The sequence below is a fragment of the Canis aureus genome, chromosome 1, assembly GCF_053574225.1.
Source record: "Canis aureus isolate CA01 chromosome 1, VMU_Caureus_v.1.0, whole genome shotgun sequence".
Lineage (NCBI taxonomy): Eukaryota > Metazoa > Chordata > Mammalia > Carnivora > Canidae > Canis > Canis aureus.
Window position 1 is genome coordinate 57,560,734 of NC_135611.1, and position 17,402 is coordinate 57,578,135.

General features: G+C 33.3%; 1 protein-coding gene across 4 annotated transcripts in view; it reads right to left on the reverse strand.

Moving 5' to 3' along the window:
• ZUP1 (zinc finger containing ubiquitin peptidase 1) overlaps positions 1 to 17,402 on the reverse strand; it is a 41,599-nt gene that overhangs the window by 14,428 nt on the left and 9,769 nt on the right. For all 4 annotated transcript variants that reach the window (XM_077900656.1, XM_077900640.1, XM_077900665.1 and 1 more), the window contains 6 exons: positions 15,364 to 15,485; positions 13,644 to 13,812; positions 9,728 to 9,916; positions 8,764 to 8,929; positions 3,952 to 4,103; positions 2,672 to 2,892 (listed from right to left, as the gene is read on the reverse strand). In XM_077900656.1, coding sequence (XP_077756782.1) covers positions 2,672 to 2,892; positions 3,952 to 4,103; positions 8,764 to 8,929; positions 9,728 to 9,916; positions 13,644 to 13,812; positions 15,364 to 15,485 — 1,019 coding nt within the window. The remainder of the gene's footprint in view (positions 1 to 2,671; positions 2,893 to 3,951; positions 4,104 to 8,763; positions 8,930 to 9,727; positions 9,917 to 13,643; positions 13,813 to 15,363; positions 15,486 to 17,402) is intronic.

Below are 17,402 nucleotides of genomic sequence, written 5' to 3' on the forward strand. Positions count from 1 at the left end.
TTCATTATGGCTTTAAATGTCACTTTAAAAGACTTTTAAGCATTTGTTCTATTTTTACAACTTGAGTTATGAATCAAGGCATATTATACCAAGCCAGTTTAAAACGAAGTTAAATCAAGAGTACAAGGATTACAAAATGGAAAACAGAATGCAGTGCTTCTTTGTAGAATTTAACTAAAATATGTCAATGTATGAAAAGAATTGAGGAAAATGGCTATTAAGTAGGTGTGTATGCATTACTTAATTGAATTGCATTAGGAGATATTTGCCAACATAAATTCTTTCACTTAACCAAGTGCTCCAACATCTATAACAGTTTGGAATTATTACTCAAAATATAGTTATGGCAGAAATGCATTATGGTAATTATAGGACAGCTGCCAGGATAAAAACAATTTTTTGAAACCTGTTTCCTTTCCTTGAGTAAGAGCTGCATGATTATTAAAATATTATAATTAAACTCCAAATATGAAGAATATAAAATGCAGTTACAAATATCTACACTTTGGGATACTTTAAAATACCAAATATGTTCTGAAATTCCTACAATTAAAATTATAGTTATCACTTAGGAGGAAAAACACATTTTAAAATGAGCTATAAATAAACCACCACTCTGAAATAAAAAGTAAAGTCATTAATGAGCCCTTAGTTGAAGCTGCAGATGTCTATCTGGTGATACACAGATCAATCAGTACGGCAGTATTTGCTGAATTCCTACAGGGTAGACAGCACTGTTAAAAATGGCAGAATAACTATAAGACACAGTGATTTAAAACAAAAAGGAAGAAACAAAAACGTAGGCTTGAAAGCGGTATGTAAAAATAATGTTAACTGATTTTCATCTTTCAAAATATAGTATCCTATCTTTTCAATAATAAAAGTGAATTGTTCACATATAAGCTTAATTAACGAATATGAAACAAGAGATTGTATCCTCCCAGAAGCAGCCACATAGGGCAGAACTCTGGATGTAAACTGACTGAATTGGAATCCTGCCTCTTGTTACTTAGCTGCTGTGTGACTTCAGAAATGTAACAACTCTTCTGAGCCTAGACATCCTCATCTGTAAAATGGGAATAATAGAGCCTACTCTATAGGGCAATTGTGTAATTACATTAGTTAATATCTGTGTAAAAATGCTTAGCGTGGTGCCTAGTGCAAAGCAAACATTACAAAGTAATACTTTATTAGTATTACAATTATAATCATATTATTTCTTTTCCACCTAGCAGTATTGTACATAATGAGCCAAGTTCTAATTCTTTTAAAGAAGTTAAAGACACAGCTACTCTCTATGACTCAAAAAAAAAAAAAAGAAGAAAAGAAAAGGACAAGCTACTATTCTAACAACATCTCAGTTCCCACAATCAGAAAGTTAACATAACACCGAACTAAAATGTTCAGCTAGGTTCCATGATAATATTTAACCTCACTTATGCTCTCATAAGTTACCTGTATACTGATGAACAAGCATCTTGGCATTTTATAACAATTAAAATTAACCTCTGACAAAACAAAAAACAGACTCTTAACTACAGAGAACAAACAGATGGCCACCAGAGGGGAGGTGGGTGGGGGGTGGGCGAAATAGGTACAGAGGATTAAGATACACTTAATTGGTAATGTACAGAACTGCTGAATCACTATATTATATCCCTGAAACCAGTATAATATTGTATGTTAACACTAGAATTAAAATAAAAAAATATTTTTTTTAAAGTCTAAATAAATAAATAGATAAATAAATAAATAAATAAATAAAATTAATCTCTTTATGTAGCCAAAGATATGACAGGGTGAAAAAAATGAATGCAATTTTGGCATGTAATTCACTCCAAGGAAACCTTTAAGATTTAATTAAACTGAAGAACCTCTGAAATAATATTTGCCTTTATATCCCAAGTTGTGAGGCTGAAAAGATTACTCTAATTCTCTCTCATTTAAAGCAATTTTAGTGTTTCCACCTGTAATCCTGTTATTCTTCATAAATGCTCCTCTCTAGGCCTCTGTCTCTCTTCTCCTTAGGGGAAAACAAATCCATGTGGAATACTCAAATAGGCACTTTTTTTTTTTTCCTTTTAAGATTCTGGGAACTGTGCATTTTGTAGACTTGATATGCCACTACATACATAGATAGCTTCAGTTTATACTAAGTGGAGGGTTTTCAACCTCTAGAAATTCTTCTGTAACATACCAGTCATCACTTAGCTGTACGGGATAAAGAGGCAACTGTATTGAAGTTAAATTCTAGAACTGTGTATATATCCAGTAAACCCAAGTGCATAACACAGAGCCTCAATAATCACAAGAATCACATTTAATAAACCATAATTGTTAAGACCAATATGCATTAGGAGTCCTCGGATTAAGTTAGGTCTTTTTACCATATATGTTGCCATTTTTCATTATGTGCCTGGTATTAAAAATTAATTTTAATTTAATTTAAAAAATTAAATATTTTTTTGAAGCTCTGAGTCAAGTTAGGTAGCACCTGAAATTTAAAGATGTCCACTCCAGAAATTAAATGATAGAAAACCAAAATATCTTTGCCAACTGAAAAATACAGAATGAGATAAAAAGGGATAACACTGATGATCTTAACTAAAAATTTTAAACCCGTAAGTTCAATTTGTTCAAGCTTCACACAAGAAAATACGTAAGTACTTACAATTTTCTCCTCAGAAGAAAGAACACCCTCTACTGCCACTATCTGGTACTGCTTATGTTTTAAATTTCCCACAAATTTCCGAAGTTGTTTGAGATTGCTAGCCTCTGTATCTTGCTTTAATAGTTTCTGCATTTCCCGAGAAGGACATCCAGGATCAAATATTAGTAAACATAATGTTCGATTTTTTCTCTCTTCAATTCCAACAACTGTTCGACTATGACCTATCAAAAAACAAAACAAAACAAAACATACCCAGCTGTATATATGTGTATGTCCTGTCTATTGCTATATAGATATGTTACTAAATACATACACATACACTATATACTCTCTGTATGCAGTGTGTGCACATGTGTCTTTGGAATATAAATAGTCCTTCTAACCAGTCTTTCATTCTAAACACAAAATAGTTTTAATTCTATTTCCTAACCTTTACTTTTCATTTTTTGAAACCTTTAGTTTCAGTTTTTTTTTCTTAAAGGCTTCGTTACAAAAAATTATGTCTACTGTGGCATATATTTTAGTTTTTCTTTCCTAATCCCTTGATCCTTCTTAATCAAATCATCTCACATGAAAGCATTTGAAAATTACCACAAAACAGAAACTCTCATGAATCCAAAAGGTTAACAAAAGTAAATTAATATATACTAGAATTTCAACAGGGAGGGCTCAACATTTACAGCTTGTATTGCTAAGTAACAAAATTCCCTACACTTACTTCTTCTACTCCTATTGATTCAAATCATCTGTTCAACAAAATGTATCAAGTATCCATGTGCCAGGCACTATTCCAGGCAGTTAGCTGTAAAGAAGCAAACAGAACAAACATTCCTGCCTTCGTGGAGTTTTTACTCTAAAAGGAAGGAATACCCTATAAACAAGGTAAATAGGTAAGCATATATTACGTTAGATACAAAAAAAATAAAGCAGGGAAGAGAGAGAAGATGCCAGTGTTGAGGGCTGTTAACAAGGTGGAATTTTAAAGAAGGTGATCAGGGAAAGCCTCACTGAAGTGACATACATGAAGACCTATAAAAAGGAAGGGAGGAATAAGAAAGGAAGAGTGAACCCAGGGGCCCTGAATGAATGAGGCACAGCATCCTTCATTACCTAGGAAGCTACCATAATGACAATGTAGCTCTGAAAATCAGACTAATGTCACAATACTCCCCTCTTCCCTTGTATCTGAATCTTAATCTATCCTAAAGCAAAAGCCAATTAGTTGTCCTATAAAAGTATTATCTTATAAGCTATAATTCCTATCTATGAGTTATACCAACCTTGATGCTGAAGATAGATAGGAGGTTTAGATGTACACACTACTTTTGGATTCCCTTCTCTCTCTGAAGAATAATAGTTCAATATCCATTCAAATAAGCGAGGATGGGTACCCAAAGGACCAGTTGACTTATGAAAATCAACAATGTGGCATCTATAAAAAATTTGACAAAATGGATTATTTGGAGATTATTTTTTAAAACATTTTCGTCAATGGAGTTATCAAATACAAAAAAAATTTAATTTAGAACTAATTTTATCCCAGGAGTATTTTCCTAAGAAGAAAATACATATAAATTTCATTATATATCAGGAAAAGTATCATTTTAAGAAAAAATGATTATTTAAATAACTTTATAATAAGGTTGATGGCTGATTTCAAAGTTACAAACATTTTCCGACATATAGAATCTCCATGAATAGTAAATGAGGACCATACTTGGTTTTTAAAAGTCACCTACATGTAATCTGAGACACAAATTTCATTCTAAACTCTCTAAACCTGGGGAGCCCCGGTGGCTTAGTGGTTTAGCACTGCCTTCAGCCCAGGGCGTGATTCTGGAGACCCAGGATTGAGTCCCACGTCGGGCTCCCTGCATGGGGCCTGCTTCTTCCTCTGCTGTGTCTCTGCCTCTCCCTCTCTCTTTGTCTCTAATAAATAAATAAAATCTTTAAAAAATAAATAAAATCTCTAAACCTGATGATCAATTAGAAGCTGACTTCTAATTTTAATTCCACAACAGCCATTCATATCCACTAAAAATATCCTGAGTATTTTTCCTGTTGGGCTCTTATATTCCAATAATAGACAAGAAAATACCTGTAAAGATGTTAGAAAAACTCTGTATATATTCCTATCTATACATCTACCCATCCCCTATTTGGCACTAGACCACAGTGGTGTTCCTTCTTCAAGAGAAGTCAACCTTGAATAAACAAAATTATTTTAACCAGAAGCACTACTGACACTTCTCAGTAACTATTTTTAAAAGGTTGGGTATAAGTAAGGCGTGTCTGGGTGGCTCAGTGGGTTAAGTGTTCAACTCTTGATTTCTGTTCAGGGTCTCAGGGTTCTGAGATCGAGCTCCACATCAGGCTCTGAGATGAGCATGGAGTCTGCTTGAGATTCTCTTTCTCCCTCTGCCTTTCCCCCAGCTTGTGCTTAGTCACTCTTTCTCTCTCTCTCACATAAATAAAATCTTAAAAAAATAAATAAAAGGTTGGGTTATAAGCAAAATTAATTAAGAGCTTTACTGTCACTTTAAAGTACAGCACAGATACCCTTTCCTTGTCTCTCTGGACAATAAAATCTCCAAATACACCAAAATTGCAATGGTTGCTATCCTTAGCCTCAGCAAGTGTATTGTTGATAACTACCAAATGATTACTAAGTTTTAAACACTGAACTTTTGATTTAATTTTTAAAAAGTAGGTACACTGCTTTTAGGTTAAAAATTGATGACATGTTTAGATTTAGAATTTGAATAATATCCTAGAGAAAGGAAGACATTTAAACAAATAGTAAACAAATTCAGAGTATAGTATTAAAGTGGCTTTACTAAAAAACTAAACTATTTCAGGCACCAAGAAAAAAGCTGGACATATCAGGTATTCTAGATATTTTCCTTTCCTTAAACATTATTTGAAAACTCAGTACATAGTATAATATGTAGTCTTAAAGTGTCAACAGACTGGCAAGAAGAAAAAGAGAAAAAATAAATTTAGAGGGCATTAAAATAGTACTTTCAATATAAATAATTCGATATACTTATTAAAGTCTTTGTCTTTTATAGATTTATTATATATGACTGATGAATCCCTGAACTCTACCTTTGAAACTAATAATACACTATATGTTAATTGAATTTAAATTTTAAAAACTTAAAAAAAAAATAATAGTGTATTGCATATTTGAAGGCTGCTCAGAAGGTAAATCTTAAAAGTTCTCATAAGAAAAGATTTTGTAACTATGTACAGTGATGGATGTTAACTGGACATTGTGGTGGTCATTTCATAATATACACAAATATCAAATCATTACACTGTACACCTGAAACTAATATAATGTTATATATCAACTGTGCCTCAATTTAAAAAATGTTTGAATAGAGACACCTGGGTGGCTCAGCAGTTGAGTGTCTGCCTTCGGCTCAGGCCGTAATTCCGGGGTCTGGGATCTAGTCCCACATTGGGCTCCCTGCGGGGAGCCTGCTTCTCCCTCTGCCTATGTCTCTGCCTCTCTCTGTGTGACTCTCATGAATAAATAAAAAAAAACATTTAAAAAAATGTTTAAATAAATTTTTATTTATTTTGAGAAAGCACGAGTTTTTCTATTTAAAGTTCTATTTAAAGTTTTTCTATTGCTGTTTAAAAGTTAAAAAATATTTTTACCTCTGAAACCAATCAATTAATATTAATAGGGTAGGAACAATGTAAAACAAGCATAAAGGAAAATACAGAGCCATGAAGCTTAAAGGCAAACTTTCAATTAAAGATGACAAACATCTATCTCTATTCCCTCTTGAAAGCCCAACAACATAGTACTGAAGGAGTAAATGATTCAGATAGTAAAGACAAAAGAATGGAGACAGACAAAAGCAAGAAAAGGAAATATAAAAGCAAATGCAAAAAAATAGACAACTGTCTTAAAATCCCAGAGAGCCTGGAAGCTTAGAGGCACTAGGTATTGGGGAGACTATACAATATGAAACAAATTGAAAGCTTCCACAAGGAAGGCAAATCACTGGTTAACTATTCCCTCCATCAATGTAGGAGCTTAGGCAGGAAAGTGGAGAACTCTTCTTTGAATGGTCCTTTACTGAAATTTGAGAGTTCCTCAAATAGCAAGCTTCCACTTAAAACTGTAAATGAAGCCTGCTCATCTTCAAGCTCCATAAAATCTTACAGGACCCTCTGATCAACTTTTTAGTGCCTCATCTTCACTCTAGGAATGGACTAAGGATTTACAAAAGTTACAAGAAAGCTTTCAAAATGCAAAGGACTAAAATAAACAGACATGAAAACTAATTAACATGGAAGAAACCCACAAAATCCAAGGAATAGAAAGAAAATAAATGCTGGGGAAAAATTTGCCACCATAACAGACTATGATGCTATGAAATTACTCCTTAAAATTAACATGATTGCTAAGATACAAATTTCAATAGAGTAATTGGGAGCTGAGAAAGTCTACATAGTAAAACAAAAGCAAAGGTAAAAAAAAAAAAAAGAAACGTGACCAATAAACTTAAAAAGTGAAAGGAGTTAGGTGGCCAACTACCAGAAATTCCAGAAAAAATAAAGAAAAGGGAAGGATCATAATTATCAAACAACAGCTAACCTCTGAGCTCTTACTATATTGTAGTCACAGTTCTAAGCACCTTATTATTTAATATTACTCCAACTCTGTGAAGCAGTTAGTACTTACATGTTCTTTTTATCAATAATGGAACTAAGCTATAGACAAATTAAGTCATACAGCCAATAAGCAGGAAAGCTAGAATCAATTGTAGGCAGTCTGACTCCAAAGTCCAAGCTCTTCACCCCTATCCCGAGATCTTTAAACTCACAATTGCAGATTCAAAAGGAAAAACAGGGATCCCTGTGTGGCGCAGCGGTTTAGCGCCTGCCTTTGGCCCAGGGCGCGATCCTGGAGACCCAGGATCAAATCCCACGTCAGGCTCCCGGTGCATGGAGCCTGCTTCTCCCTCTGCCTGTGTCTCTGCCTCTCTCTCTCTCACTGTGTGCCTATCATAAAAAAAAAAAAAAAAAAAAAAAATTAAAAAAAAAAAAAAACAAAAAAAACAAAAGGAAAAACAAATGCCCAATATAATGAATTAAAGCCCCACATTCATGGTAGAACTTCTTAACAGCAGAACTAAGAGTTGATGCAAAAAACTTTCAGAGAAAATAAATAGGTTATATATAAAAGGAATGAAAATCAGATGACATTTTACGTTCTCAATAGGAACACTGATTGCTAGAAGTCAACAGAGTAAAAACTTAATTTGATCTGAATATGATTTTGAATTTAGAATAATATAGCCACCCAAACTATCAGTTTATCATTAGACACCTTTCCTTAGGGAGCTAATGAAAGATGTGTTTAAGCAGAAGAGTAGTCCAAAAAAGATAAAGACATGGAATCCAGAAAAAATTCCAGGCTCCGCTTCAAGGAAACCATGATGGAATGCTACATGATTAGCTTTGAAGGGGATCCAGGAGACTAGCGAGCGCAAAGACAATAGAGGGCTCAAGGAAGAAGTGTCCAGGAATAGGAGTGCCTCAGATTACAAAGTGGAGTGTGTAAAAATGTATGAGACCATGATGCAGCCAAATAGTAATAGGGAAAAGAAAAGACAATTCTTAACTCAAGGAAAAATTTTAAAAGGTTTTCAGGAAAGGAAATAAAATCAGCAATGAATGATATTATTATAGTCATGATGTAAACTCTGACTTAAATAAAAAAAATGAGATTTAATCAAATTATAAGGACTGAGGGTGAACATAGGTAGGAAATGTGAGGGAAATTCAAGAGATGATGTCTAAAACTGATAAACAAAAAACAAAACGTAAAAAGCCCTGAGAGAAAAAGCATATTATTCAGAAACAACTGAAGTAACAGCTGCCTCTGAGAAATCAGACTTGAGAATAGAGAAGAACATGAGCTAGGGACTGAATTATTGATTTTTAGTATAAGCCTTTCAGTGTCTCTTAAATTTTATTTTTAAAATGTCTCTTTGATTAAAGAAAAAACAACAAAGAAAACCTCCCAGATATGACAATAACCTTAACTTGGGTTTTGTGGTACATACTTTACCCGTAGGGAGGTCAGGAGTGTATATACTTCACATGCTCCGATCCAGGCCTTTGTTCCCTGCAACCTGTTATTAAGTTGAGAGGCACCCTGTGGATCAAAACCTTCCTTCCATGCATCTTCAATCATAGACTGAATTTTTGGAATGCAAGGAATTGACATACCTAAAATTATACAAGCAAACACATTACATGACAATTACTAAAGTACTAAATAGTATTAGTTAGTAGTACACCATGTGCTCTAGAGGACCTATAACACGGTTTTTAAGATCATTACTCTTGACATTTTCTATTGTATCATTTTCTCTTCTTCCAACCAGAATTCAGGTTTTAATGTAATTATCCACCAAAACACTTCTTCGTTACAGCTATTAATTGTATGTACTATATATGAATTCATTCCATATTATATGTACAGGTGATCCTTGAACAATGTAAGGGTTAGGAGCACTGACCCCTGACACAGTCAGAAATCTGCATACGTTTTGCTCCCCCAAAACTTTCTTAAAGATTTTATTTATTTACTTATTAGAGAGAGGGAGAAAAACATTGAGATATCACAAGCAGGGAAAGTGGCAGAGGGAGAGGGAGACTCCTTGCAGAGCTTGATCCCAGGACCATATGAGCCGAAGGCAGACGCTTAACCAATTGAGCCACCCAGGCACCCTGTGCTCCCCAAACACTTCACTACTAATAACCTACTGTTGACCAGAAGCCTCCCCAATAAATATAAAAGGAACAGTTCATTAACATATATTTTATGTTATACATATTATATACTGTATTCCTATAATAAAGCTAGAAAAAAGAAACTCATAAGGAAAAAAGTCATAAGAGAAATAAAATACTAGGCTGTAAAAACTCCATTTATAAAAATCCATGTATATGTAGTTCAAACTCATGTGTTTTAGAGGGCCTATGTTATCAGTGGACAAATTGAGAGAACTGTATTTCACATACCTTTCAAGCAATCACCATAAGCATCATTTTGCAGTAATGATGAAAGTAGCATCTGGAAATTTCTGTAACCACAACCCCAACCTTTGTCACCAAAAGATGAATGAAAGTGATCCACCCCCGTGGAAAGCCACACGCGTCTCACATCTGTGGCAGCATTCTGATAGTATCTATAAAGTGCTTCAATAATTCCTAAAATAAAAAAAAAAAGAAGATTTAGAAGGATAAGCTATCCTCTTCTATGGATAAGCTATCCTCTTCTATGGCTGTCTCATCTATTTCTAGTATCAGCCCCTCTCCACCCTCAAGTGCCCCATCTAAATCCTGTCAATTCCATCTTCTTTATCTTTTAACTGTTATAACCTTAGTTCATGTCTTTCTTGTTACTACTATGCAAGTTTTCCTGACACTAGCATGCTACTTACTTATTACACAGAATTGAAGCGGTTTACATCTTTCATTTCTGCACCTGCAAGGTGCACATAAAAGTGTATTATTGAATGAATGTTATACTTGTCTATTATTATACATAGTGTTGGACATTATGCTCTCTGAAGCTCATCAATTTGCTCCCAATTTAAAACCTTTAGTAATTTCCTATTACCTATAGAATGGTTATAATCCATGGTATATGAAGCCCCACAGCAAGCTATCCTTTAATTTATCTTTTTCTCCAACCATTCTTCTTGCCATAATTTTGGCTGTCACCTAATGAATACATTAAATGTTATTTTGCCCATGGAATTTCTACTAACAATGTCTACTAAGCACTTTTTATATACCTAGCACTATGCTAAGTGCTAAGATACAAAAATATATATATAAGGATATATATATATATATATGTATATACATATATATAACATTTTCCTTGAAATCTCATGGACTCAGACCATAGTAAGTACTATAATATGGATAAACAAGGTGTTAGGACAGAGTACATGTGATCCTGTCCTTTTGCCTCCTTCTGGTATACTCTTCTTGTATTTTGAAATCCTACAGATACTCCACAGATCACATGCTCACGTCTTCATAGACCCTTTTCCTGATTCTAAAACCCAAACAAAACGGTCCTCTTTCCCCGAACACACACTGCATTTATTTGTTGTGCTCCTAGGTACTAGCCATATTCTGTCACAGGAGAACACAACAGTTTTGTGTATACTTTACTTCTCTACAGACTCTGTGAAGGTTGTGGGCAGGAAGGTCTGAACTGGGTAACCCATAACTTCTCAATAGGGAGATTCTCAAAAAGACAATCACTGAACTCTCACTTGAATGAGGGTAACTATGGGAAAATCAGTTTTGTCCTTAACAAGATAGAGCAAATAAGTCAAAACAATTAAATGAACCAAGAGTTGTAGCTGTGCCTAGCATATGAAAGATAGAAATATATATAGCCGTTTCCAAGGAATTTTGAAAGGTAAGATTTATAATCAAGAAAAAGAATAAAAGACTATGTAATTGATTAACTAAAAATGGTAGCATGGAATGGATACTCTAGAATTCAGAGAAAATAAATGTGAACTTCAGTATCAGAAACTTTGATGAAGAAAACAAGATTTGAGAGAGATCACTGAGAATGAGAGGGAAACCTCCCTCACCCCCCCCAAAAAGAAGTAATGAACATTCTAATATACGTTGGCATACTTATTACTAAGACAATGGTGCCTCACTGTCTAGGTAACACGGTCTTAGCAACCACATCATATAACTGCCAAAGAAAAAGTTCCTCATAATAGTATTTTTTATCCTTAGCCCCTCAATCTCTTTAAGATATTACCTAAGATGAAATCTATCTTTCGTTAAATTATAATCTATTGTTAAAAAGAAATGAGTAACTAATAGTTGCTTCAATTAACATTTGCATAACTAACAAAAATAAAAATCTTTGCCACACAATCACTGAATTCCAAAGCAGTTTATAAAAAGGACATAGTACATTACAGAGTAGTATTCTTTAATCTTCTACAGATATATTAATATTATATTATTTATACTGTACCACATTCTATAGTAATTCTAAAACATATGCACAAATAGAAATTAAAGGGTGACATAAATTAAAATAGAAATTCTAGTATTTTCTTCCTGTACACCTTAATAAATCATATTCCACATCTCCTGGAATGCCCTATCTATCCCACAGAAACCTTTTTATATGGAGACCCTTGAAGAAGTATAAAGACAGCCTTCAGAAATACTCATGGGGTATGAAAATACATGGCATTAGGGAATTACAGATAAGTGGGGGAAAGTACAGAGTTGCTTTCCTTTCTTATTGCTTGCAGAGCAATTCCTTTCTTATTGCTTATTGCTATTCCTTTCTTATTGCTTATGTATAAACAATAAGAACTTACAAGTGCTGTTATATATAAGAGGAAAAAATTAAATCCACACCTCCTCTTTCTCTCTCTCTCCTGTCTCATACAAATAAATTCCATGTAAATTAAAAGTAGAAATAGGAAACACAAAGTATAAATGTTTACAGAAAATATAAAGCAATATGTTTATGATCTTGAAGCTGGGGGATTTTCTTAAATTAGGATATAAATAAAGACAAAGACTGAGAAATTTGATTATAATCAAATTTAAAATTCTAATTAAAGATATCATATACAAAATTTAAAGGCAAATTATAGATGTTGAAGAAAATATTTGTATTTCATGTAATCAACAGAATTGATGTCCTGAATATTGAAGGAACTCCCACAAACCAGATAAGAAAAAGATAAGCCAATAGAGGACAGACAAAGGAAAAGAACAGGAAACTAACTCAGGAGTAATCAGGAAAATGTAAATTAAGTACTATATTCTTTCAAAAATGAGTGGCAAAAATTAAAAAATGTCACCATACAAAGTATGAGAATACAATGATGCAAATGTAGATTATGATCATTTTGGAAAATAATTCTGCAATAACCTTAACAAGGTTAGAGATGTATATTCCCTTTAACCTAGTATTTCCAGTTCTGAATGCATTACTAGAGAAACTCTTAAAAAATACCTCTTCACAACAGAAACAAATTGAGTGTTGCTGGCAGGGAGATGGGTCGGGGGATGGGGCAAATGGTGATGGGCATTAAGGAAACAAACAAAAAGACCTGTTCATAATTTCAGAGTAAGAAACTGGAAACAACCTAAATGTTTGTCAACATGAAAATAGGTAAATTAGTTGTGTGTGTTTTCTCACACAAGGAAATACTAGTATATACTAGAGTCAAAATGAATGAAGTACAGCTAAAAGAATCAACATATTTGAAGTACAGCTGTAAGAATAAACTGACCAAATGAAAAGAATATATAAAGAATATATAAAGTTTTATAAAGATCTCAGTGTCTAAAACTATATTAAAACAATATAGTAGCCACTATCTCAGTATGACTATTAAGCATTTGAGATGTGCTTGCCCAAATCTAAATATTCTGGAAAGTATAAAATACACATTGAAATTTGAAGAATGTACAAAGATTGCAAAATATTTCATTAATAGTTTTTAATATTGATTATATGTTGAAATAATAATATTATGGACATATGGGGTTTAAAATATTAAAATTCACCTCACTTTCTTTTCTGAATGTGACTATAGGAATTTAAAATTATATATTTGGTTCACTTATACTTCTATTACACAGCATTGATCTAGAACATAGTAAACAATAAAACTTCTAAAAGGTTCATTTTCAAATGTCAAGTAAATGAACACAATATAAATTATTTTTAGGTGAACTATTTAATGTAAAAATAGAAGTGCAGAAGTTTCCAAAAAATACATTAAAAAGTTATTTGAACAGTCTCACCTAAAAGTATAAAAACTATGGATTATTAAAATTAAGCAAAATTCAAATAATCCTGATTATTACCTCACTGTTACATGAAGTACTAAAATAACAATTTTGATGTTTAAATACTTACCAGAAGTTTTTGTTTTTCCATCATCAATACCAATAGCTAGAGATTCCATCATATCAGCTTTTCTTCTATGAAATTCAGATGGATGCATTCTTCCCCTATTGACTTCTATCTCCATATTTTGTAGTTGCTGTTGTTTGTATCCTCCAGAGTTATCTAAACCATATTGTCTCTATCAAACATAAAAACAAAGGACTTAATTTTTATGTCCCTTTACCTCAATGAAGATGGAAACTTACTACAATTTGGAAATGTAATTTGAAACATTCTGGTGTATAGACTTTCATACAAGTCAATTCAAGATTTTTATTAGAGATAAATAACACACACACACACACACACACACACACACACACACACACAGAAACCCTGAGTTAATAAGAGCGTTTCTCTATAAACTACTACCATAGCAAGAGATTTGCTTTCTTTGTAGTTGGGAAAGTAAAGAATCCTGTCTTTCTACTAAAGGTACTGAAAAAGGCAGATGAGTTCTGAACATATCACTGATTTATTTAAGAAAGCTTGTCAGTTCTTATTTGGTTCCCAGGCTAGTCAATGAAGTCCTACTTAATCCATAATTCATTCAGGCAGTAACTCTACACAGTAAATTTTGTTTTTTTGTATACTGGATAGAGAATCTCAAATGTGTAACACAGCCTCTATGGAAAAAGTTTCTGAGATCTAAACAATTTGCAAAGTTACTTAACAAACTTCCTATTTAAATACTGCTAATCTTTTGTATTGATGATGTTCAAAATTATGCAAGACAGGGAAAATTTAGGAAAAGACAACTTTTTTTCTTCCTCTGAAAGTTGGTGGGAAAATACTTTGCAAATAAATGAATCACCAAGGAGAAAAATAGCCTAAATTAGATATTCCAAAATGAGAATTAGTCATGTGTAACATATCGGAGAAAAACTCAGAAGTAGGCCTGAGAAAATTATTTGTACAATGCACATTAATATATTAAAGATTTTGACAAATCTTGTAGTATACAAACCTGTTTAACTGAGTATTTTCAAACTTAATCATAAACCCTTTTTATTCAAACATAATCCTATTAGCACTTAGAAAGAGAGTATTTAGAAACTGTGAGCATTATTAGCACAGGTAACACCATAGTCCACAGCAAATTAGGACTGAGAAAAGTAGAAAAATCTATTAAAAATTTAAATGCACTAAAAATATATTAGGTGCTGCCAGTTTAGTTTAGCAGATACCATCATCAACCTAAGATAAAAATCTCAAATATTATAAAAAATGCATTTTCCATTAAAAATGGGTCTTTAAAAATGCCTGAATTGCAATCACTAAAAGAACCTAACAGTCAGGAGAAATTAATTCAAAGTTTCTCTTTTAAGTATCTATACAAACACTTAAATTCTGAATCTTGGTTTCCTAATGTGCCCTATCAATTTAACATAGGTTTGAATCTAGGCTTTACCATTTAATACAGCCCGAACCTGAACAAGTTACTAGTGCTCTGTCTCTACTTCCTCATCTGTCATGTAGGGAGTTGTTGTGAAGATTTTGAGATTCTATGTATGAAGTTCTTATCCCAGGAAATGACGAGTGAATACTATTATGAATTATAAAATGTAAATGTAAAAAAAGTATTTTATATACCAACAATGACAAAACTAATAGGCTGCAGTATTGACAGCATGTTTGAAAAACTAGAATTCTACCAAAGCAAAATACTGTAATTGTTTAATCTTTGTACCTGCAGCTTCTGAAATTCTCCCATTTCTTGTCGTGCTTCTTCAGATCTCCTCTTTCTGTCTTCTTCTTGTTGAAGTTGGTGAGCCAATTCCAGATCTCGAGAACACTGTACTCTATTTATGCCTATTAGATATCAGTTTAGAATAAAATAACAACTGTATTCAAATCTCATTATATGTTAACTCCTGTTTTTTAAATGAAGTAAATGCCATTATTTTGGTATTTATTCATGACTATGATGTCATGAAAATACGGTTTCTAGCAGAACTTGAACAGTTTCTATCATGGTACCACCTCCACTTAAATCACTAATACTCACTGAGTAGGTAGGCTGTGACAAGCATTTTTCATTAATTATCTCATTTGATCATTATAACAACCTTAGGAAGTTAGGTATTATGTACTAAGGAAACCAGAACTTTGAGATATTAAGTAATACTCTTAATTAGCAAAAAAGGAAAACTGGCTTTTAAAATAAACCGGTGGGAGAAAAGAAAATAATAGAGGGCATAAAAATATGTTTGCAAAGTCCAGCTTAATTACAGTCTGGTCTCAAACAAATAGTACAACTTTGCCACATGTTGCCCTGTTTTCTCTCTACTCAATACCCTGCAGATCCATTAGCTAGTGGCTTCTGGCCAGGATCTTGTCTCCCTGACTTCTAATTTGATATCTGAATTATGTATCTGGATATTCTTTCTTTCCTTCCAAATCTCTCAGTCTATACTACATCTTCCTATTGGTCCCCATTTCCACTGCCGGAGATAAGCAATTTACAACTGATTTTTAGCGTACTTCTGACGCTATCTACAGTGATTTACTCAGGCCACACCTTCCATTATTTGCCATAGGCTTATAGAATAATTTATGTACCCCTACAAAGCCTATCATAAACAAAAGAAGAGTTATCAGACATTCAGCTTCAGAGGGTTTTTTTTTCCACAGTAATTAGTAGAAAATCACTGGAGCAGAGGACTGTTCATCTTTGCTCCAGGGATTCTCATTTTGAGATTAGGCTGAGTAAGCAAGGAATATTGTCCATGAAGATCCTATTCCTTGTACTGACAGTAAGTACTAGGATCAGTAATAGAGGACACTCAAGACCCCTGAATTATTAGGAGATTTCAATGTACCTTAAGAAAATGAAGCCCAGTAGAACACAATTGGTTTCTCTTAGGGTCTACTTTATATTGTTTCATTGGGACTCTGAAACTCACAGGATCTTTCCACTTCTAAGGCACCACAATGATTTTTTAATCAATGCCACTACTCAAAGACATAGGGGACAGAGAAAAAAACTGTACAGAGTCACTTACAAAACTAGTAAGTGATAATAAATATCTGGGCAAATATAAGATACTGGGCAAACTGGAAATGAACTTGAAAAACATTTAAATCATAAAGTTCACGTATTTTTAAAAAATTATATGTGTCATATGGCAGCTTCCTAGCTCATCAACTTTTGCTGACCTGATGCTAAATTCAGTAACTTCTAGCTGCTGAAATAGCCTCAACTTCATCAAACATATTTCTTAAATTGTACCATATTTCACTGTCTTCTAAATACTGGTATTTTGGGGCAAAACTCTGGGGTACACACCACTAGTTTAGTTGCTGGTCACAGCAATTCCTATACAACTTTTCTGTGAAACAACTTCTAAAAAGAAGTTGAAGGGAGGGCAGCCCCGGTGGCGCAGCGGTTTAGCGCCGCCTGCAGCCCGGGGTATGATCCTGGAGACCGGGATCGACCCCACATCTGGCTTCCTGCATGGAACCTGTTTCTCCCTCTGCCTGTGTCTCTGCCTCTCTCTCGCTCTCTCTGAATAAATAAATAAGTACATCTTAAAAAAAAAAAAAAGTTGAAGGGACATCAGAATTCTTTAAAGGTACAAATTTATTTTTAACTGGTATGCTTTGTTCTCTCTATATCACTACTCTAAAGATTCAATAAATTCTAGGCAGCAGAAATTACATCACGAGATTCTTATTTTTATTTATTTTATTATTTTTATTTATGATAGTCACACAGAGAGAGAGAGA